Source organism: Mchenga conophoros, linkage group LG15, assembly GCF_057382185.1.
Source record: "Mchenga conophoros isolate Kocher_MC1m ecotype Shallow Benthic linkage group LG15, M_conophoros_male_GT1.1, whole genome shotgun sequence".
NCBI classification, from domain to species: Eukaryota; Metazoa; Chordata; class Actinopteri; order Cichliformes; family Cichlidae; genus Mchenga; species Mchenga conophoros.
Window position 1 is genome coordinate 20,984,335 of NC_140540.1, and position 6,841 is coordinate 20,991,175.

Below are 6,841 nucleotides of genomic sequence, written 5' to 3' on the forward strand. Positions count from 1 at the left end.
AATATGACACAGAATACACACAGAACATTATCAGTACGACCGTGACGGTATACACAGGCTTTATGACTAAGTCTTTTTTCCCGGGTTCCTAGATGTCAGGATGGCCGAGCGGTCTAAGGCGCTGCGTTCAGGTCGCAGTCTCCCCTGGAGGCGTGGGTTCGAATCCCACTTCTGACAGTATTTTTTTTCTGTTCTTCCTTCCTTCCCATCATCGCCACAAAATGTTTTCATTACTGTTCTTATCATCAATTTTCACAACGTGATCACTCCAAACTAATTACATTTATTATTGGCTGCAGTTGTGGACTTAAATATACTCATGAAAATAATAACGGGGTGTACTGTACTTTGTGGTATAATGCCACTTTTATGTAAAATATACTATTTAAAGATAAATGTACATCTCTTTCAGCTGCATTTATTTCTTTGACTCTTTTTGGACAGAAAAAGAAAGTTTGTTCCTAGCAGCACTGCCTCATTGAGGAGCTTATAAAAAAGAAATCTTGGCTTGACAGCACCATCAAGTGGAACATGTGTGCAGGTCATAATTTTTTTTTTTTAAAAAAACCCTAAATTCCTTAAACACACAAGTGACTGATTGCTGACTAAGACAACAAACAACGTGAGACCAAAAGAACAATCAGTAAAGATTTTATTTTTCACAACGTTGCCTTGACTCAAAACGTATTTAAAATATAAAAAGAAAAGTGTCAGAAGTGCTGACAAGGTAATGACAATATTTTGTCTTAATCAGGCAATTACTTTTTATTTTAAGTTTTAGATATTTGAAAGTATGTGAAATTTAATAACAAAAATATCTTTTGGTACTACATGTTTAGTCAAAATGATCAGAAACAGAAATTAGAACCAATATAATATTTTTCACACAAACGGCTGTTTAACATAAAGAACTGTTTAAATTCCTTAAACATCCACAAAATTTTTGTGAACAAGCCCAAACTTATTCTGAGTGACATCGTCCCCTCACATCCCCCAGTGGACTCGAGCTTCACAAGAACCTTCCTCTTCTGGCCCACACTGCTCCTCACTGTGAAGGACCTGGGAATGAGCTCTAAAGGGGCTTTGCTCCAGGAACCTGAAAGTGCCAGAGGTTAAGCACAAAAAATGTGATATTTATCTCACAAATCCACACACATTTCATTGTTCTTTCATTCATTTATTCACCGACTAAAGCACAACTGATATATACTACACTAAGAATACTGAATCGATTTGAAGTCATTAAAAAAACATATCAAAGGACTAAATATGTGCTTATTTTGATCACTTCTAATACACTTTCAGTCAGATTTTAAATTATAAAGCATACCTGAGTCCTAGCATGACATCCACATAGCTGGCATGTCCAGCATCCACCAGCTCCTTGGCAACATGGACACCATCTACAAGAATGTCCACCTTCCAGTGTGTGTTTGACACAAACTCTATGAAGAAGATCTGGAGGTTCTTCCCATACAAACATTGCTGGAAGAAGACCACCGCCTCATCAGGCCACTGATCATCCAATCCAGCTGGCTTCACACCTCTCAGGATGCAGGAATAAGTGACCTTTGGGAGGGTTGTTATCTTGTCTGGAAGGTCATCCAGCTCAACTGACACTTTGTTTGTTACAAGAAGAAAATCCTCTAGAGACACACAGAAGTCAGAAGGCGTCTTAACTGCAGCAGCAAAGCCAGAATATAATTTGTCCATTTGAACTGGAGCAAAGGCAAGCCGCTGAGGAGGGCTGGTCTCCACGGTTGGTCCTTTTTCAGTGCCTCCATTGTGCTGCAGTGACACAACTTGATGCAACATGAGAAACAGTTTGTTTATGATTATTTCAACCATCCAGAGGCTATCCGCTTCAGAATAACGCACAAAAATCAACTTGACTTCTTTGCCTATCAAGGGTTTCAGAGTTTCACACCAGTGTCTGTGATCATCGTCCTTCTCAGTGAACCCAAGACTGTTCATCTTGCACAGCACTGCAAGGTTTGGGAATTTCAACAGGTCACTACACTGCTGTCGAATTGAACCAATTGGGATTTCCACTGTTATTCCGTGATCCACCAGGAAAACATTGACATTTTCATCACTCAGGTGCTGAACTATGGCTCTGTGCCACTTGTTTTGACTCTGGACTTGAACTAAGCACTTGAGGCCTTGTTTGATATCCTCTCTTGCTACCATCTTGCACTTGACCAGGCTATCTGCAATGTGACTTTCCAATGCAGTGAGACAGTCACTGGTCCTAAGAAGTCTTACATAAAAGCAGCCATTACTCTGGACCGACAAAAGCATTCCATTCTCTGAGTCTCTGGCTTGAATAGATGGGGTAAGGGATGCATTTCCAAATCTCTTTGTCGTCTTACTCTTGCTACTCTTGACTCTTATCCTGTGATACCTGTGAATTTTCATCCTCATCGGCACTAACACCTTAACAGATGGTGGTTTAGGCGTGAATGTTTCACCTTTGACAGTAGCCATCTTTCTTTCAGACCTTATTTCATTCTTGCATGCTTCATCTCTTTGGTTATTCTGTTTGTGGGACCTCAATTTCTCATTAGCTTCAGAATTAGGAGACTCATCCTCCCTTTCAGTTACAGGTCCTGCATTAAGGCCCACTTCTCCATCAAGAACCTTAATCTTTATGTCCCACTTGGTTCCACATTGCTCTATGAACTCAACCATCAGTGGCTTCTCCATTACTGCATCAGTGAAAGCCACATCATTTCTGAATGTGCTTGGATCCAGCAGCGAGCATGGTATACTGAATCTCGGATGTGACAGATGCTCCTTTGGTATAGAGAAGATCTTTTTCTTCTCAACGACTGCCGAGTTTCCATAGTCCACAAACTCAACTTTGAAACACGAATTGCCTGCAAAGTTCTTCACAACTGAACGATAAAGGGCACCGTCCTCCTCAAACTCAGCCAAAACAATGTCATTGATTCTTAAGGTTGTAGGCATCTTCAAGGATTCTCTGAGGGTACCTGAGTTGAGAGCTTCACCCATTTTCAAGATGGCAGGTTCATCCTCTGACAGCTGAAGAAAAAAGCTGTAAATGGAGTCTGTGTGGGAAACAAAACACTTTGCCCTAAAGCCTGCACATATCTTCTTGTCAGGCAGCAGTTGGGGTATTTCTTTTGCCTCTTTCTGTTGGGCTTGCTTCTGTTCCTGTCTTTGTTGTTTCACTTGATTGTTCTGCGATTTCACAGAGGCCCGGGTGTTCAATATGCCCTCATTCTGTGTTCTCACTCTTGTGTTCTTGCTTTGAGTTCTCCCACCAACAAGGCTTTTTGTGTTTTCTTTCTTTTTAGTACCTCTGTGGACAGTGGACAATGTCGAAAGATTTGAATACACGCTAGGATGACTCTTGCTTTTTAACGAAGACTTTGTGTTTCGTTTGCAGGAGGTTTTCTGTTTTCTGTTGATCATCTCAAATCTAACAGCAGTCTTGGGTTTACATGAAAGACTGAGAATGAGCTCCTTCAACTTCTCATTGATGTTCATGTCTCCATCAAATAATTCGACATCAAATGAACCATCTTCATTCTTTCCAAGTATGACAGCTTTCACTTGCTTGTTGAGGACTGCACTACTGAGCCACTCCTTAACATCTGCATACACATCTTTCTTGGACACTGAATGGAGACAACATCTCACGGCTTGCATGGGGGTGTACAACAAATCTGATGAGTCTCTCGGGATGAACATGACTTTGGTCTTCTCTGATATGCTTGTGTTTCCATAGTCCACAAAAAACACACTGAAATGCAGAGGTGAATGAATAGGATGCACTACACCGCGGTACCACTTGCCATCAAAGTATTTTGCCAGGCACAGTTTGCTTACAACAGCTCTTGTAACAACTTGCATCATGTGTTTACTCTCCTCTGAGATTTTCTTCTCAAGCTCAACAATAATGTCAGTGTTTCTTTCAAGATGGCAGTAGACCTCCCACTGACTGTTAACGTAGGTGACATACATTTGTTCCTCATTTCCTGGGTGTAGATCATGTGAAGAGTAGATAAAAGATTCCGGAAACGCTGCTTGCTGTTGCCTTGTTGACGCAGTCACTCGTGTTGCCAGACCTTGTTCTGTGAACGTATCTGTCACACTCTGCTGGGTTTGGCTGTTGTAGAGATCAACAACATTGCACAGCCCCTTGTTTTTCACATATAACTGGGAGACAACTTTACATTTTAGAGCTCCAGTGCTGCTGAAGACAAAATCTTTCAGCAACCTACAGCCTTCTGGACTCCAATTCCCAGAGTTCTTAGGGTCAGCAGGTTCAATTAAGTTGTAAAGGCTGCACCTGAAAGCTTGTTCTTCCAAATAAAGAAATTCTGGCATTATTGCTTGAAGAATGTGTTCACTGACTTGGACAGTATTCCCATAATCAACCAACGTTACTGTGACATTGTCTCTCTGTTTTGCAGTGATTAAGGCCCTGTACCATCGTCCATCTTGAGGTGACTTGGCAATGCAGCATGAATCTCCTGACTCTAGGGGAACCCAATGAGTTGAATAATACTGCTGAAGTTTATCCATCAGTTCTTCCAAAGCTGGAACCATGTCTTGAGGCTGGCACCAGAAATCTGATGGAGAGCTGATATAAGAGCAGTTCACAGTCAACTCACACCCAGGCTTGATATTTAACAGCTTGATGCTAGCAAGAAGTTGAGCTTTCTCAGGTTCATTCTCAGGTTCATTATTCGATGCATTCTCTTCTTCCTTAAAAATCTTCCATTGCTCCTTATCCTCAGCGATGTTTGTTTTCACATTACTTTGGAGGCACCTTGTCTTTTCTGTCCTTTTTTGGTCCAAGTGCCCTTTCGGAATGTATTCAGCCTGCTTGGAAGAGACCAGGAGCTCAGTAATACTCTGATTGTTGCCACTTCCCATCTCAAAAAGGTCAACAACAAATTTGTTTTTTCTCATTTGTACGACATGGATTAGCAAGGCTTTGTTTGACACAGCTCTTCTGAAGAAATCAGAGGCTGAACTTGTCCAGATGTCTTCAACAGGAAAAACATTCGAAAGAGTACAACAAATGGCAAATGCCGCCTTGCAGGCAAATGACTCAGGAATATTCTTGATCAGCATGTGCCACACTTTCTCAGTGTTCCCAAAATCGATGAACAAAACTTCAGCTCCGTGCTTAAGAGTGTCTGTCACTACACCCCTGTAAAAATGCATGTCTCCCTCATAAACCGCACAGCACAGTGTTCCAAGCTTAGGATTTAACAGTACGTCTTCATCCAGCTTCACGTGTTCGAAGTGTTCTGCCATCTTTGACATCATTTCTTCAAACTCCTCATTGCGTTTTTGTGTTCTAATCCAGAAATGGTTTGGATTTTGGACATGTTCAACATAGCCCACAAACACGGAGTCTACCTGCACCTCTTCTACCTTCAGCGTTTGCCCCAGTGTTTCGCCCATGATTGTTTCATGGTACAAGAAGCCACCCTGTTCTTCAGCCTCAGAAACGGACTCAACCTTCATGACTGGACACTTTCTGACAGGCTCCGGCTCTTCCACACCTTCATCTTCAGCACTAATTATAGTGACACAGTACAGGTGGTGTTCTTCATCGTATCTAGTGATCTCCACGTGTAATCGTCCTCCAAGTAAGCCTGATTTCAGGAGACACAACTGCTGAGTTTTGATGGCCTTATCCTCATCACTCAGGCATGCCAGAGAGCAAGGGAATGCCATAATTGGCGTTGAATACAATTCAGGTGCCAACCTGTGGATGTTTTCAACTTTGACGGATTCAACGAATCCGTAGTCAACAAACGAGACTCTAACCCAAGAACTGCCTGGGAGAAACTGCACCAAACCTCTGTACCATCTCCCATCTTTGCTTTTAGCTGAGGACAATAAACCCAGGTTCTCTGGAGTCATCTGAGAACTTTCTTTAGGTCTGCATTCACATGATGCAGCTAACTTCTTTGACATTTCCCAGAGCTCTGCTTCCACACTGGCCATCTGACAGTAAAACAATCCAGGGCTGACAGCGGCAGTTACTCTCACTTTAGCTTGTGTCCCACAACACAAGGCTGGTCCATAGAGTGAAAAAATGCCTTCATATCCCTGCAAACCTGGTGGTTTAAAACAAACTTCTTGTCCCCTTGGCTTTTCAATGAGTAAGTCAGGAACCGGCTCTATTTTCTGTTTGAGAGGCATCTCTGTAAGCATCTCTACCAAGAAGAGAAATGTATCCGTGTCCACATATCTCCCAAAGCCATGTGTAACTAAGCCGGTGTTGATGTCAGGGACTTCTAGTAGGAGGACTTTGTGGGGAAGCAGTGCTTGAATGTAACCGTTGATATTTCTGCCGATCAGGCTTGAGAAAAACTCCTCAACCACAGAGTGAGAACAACTCTGAAGAAGCAGCACATTAGCAAGAAAACCACAAACTATTTTCGGAGGCAGGATGAACAGGTCATTTGAACAGGAAGAAACGTTTGTGGCACTGACAGTCAACACGTTTCCGTGATCAATGAGGAAAACATCAAAGAGGTTGTCCCGTCGTTTCTGAACTCTTCCTCTGTACCAGCGAGCTGAAGTCAAATCTTCCACGAGGCAAAACTCTCCAATATCCACTTCAGCTTTAGTCTTTGGTACATTCTGTATTTCTCCCTGCAAGATACTATAGTCAAGTTCACATATGGTGAGGTACTGTCCCTGGAAGTGTATCAGGATTGCTTCAGGGTTCCAGTCCAAGTGAGTTAACTTGAGGTCCACTGGCCAAAGGGCGCATGGTGCGGATGGGGATAAATCTTGAGACCTGCAAAGTAAAATGGCTTTCATTATCAACAATAGTTCATACAAG

At 42.3% G+C, this 6,841-nt stretch overlaps 1 protein-coding gene and 1 non-coding gene across 2 annotated transcripts in view; one reads left to right on the forward strand and one right to left on the reverse strand.

Moving 5' to 3' along the window:
* Positions 1 to 94: 94 nt before the first annotated feature.
* trnal-cag (transfer RNA leucine (anticodon CAG)) lies at positions 95 to 177 on the forward strand. Its single transcript has one exon. It is a non-coding gene; the product is annotated as a tRNA-Leu (tRNA).
* A 613-nt stretch (positions 178 to 790) lies between these two features.
* The window catches only part of tdrd15 (tudor domain containing 15), a 16,154-nt gene continuing 10,103 nt past the window's right edge, over positions 791 to 6,841 (reverse strand). Inside the window, exons 3-4 of the mRNA XM_085247429.1 lie at positions 1,331 to 6,796; positions 791 to 1,096 (exon numbers count right to left, since the gene is read on the reverse strand). Of these exons, the coding sequence (XP_085103555.1) occupies positions 985 to 1,096; positions 1,331 to 6,796 (5,578 nt within the window). The 3' untranslated portion in view covers positions 791 to 984. The remainder of the gene's footprint in view (positions 1,097 to 1,330; positions 6,797 to 6,841) is intronic.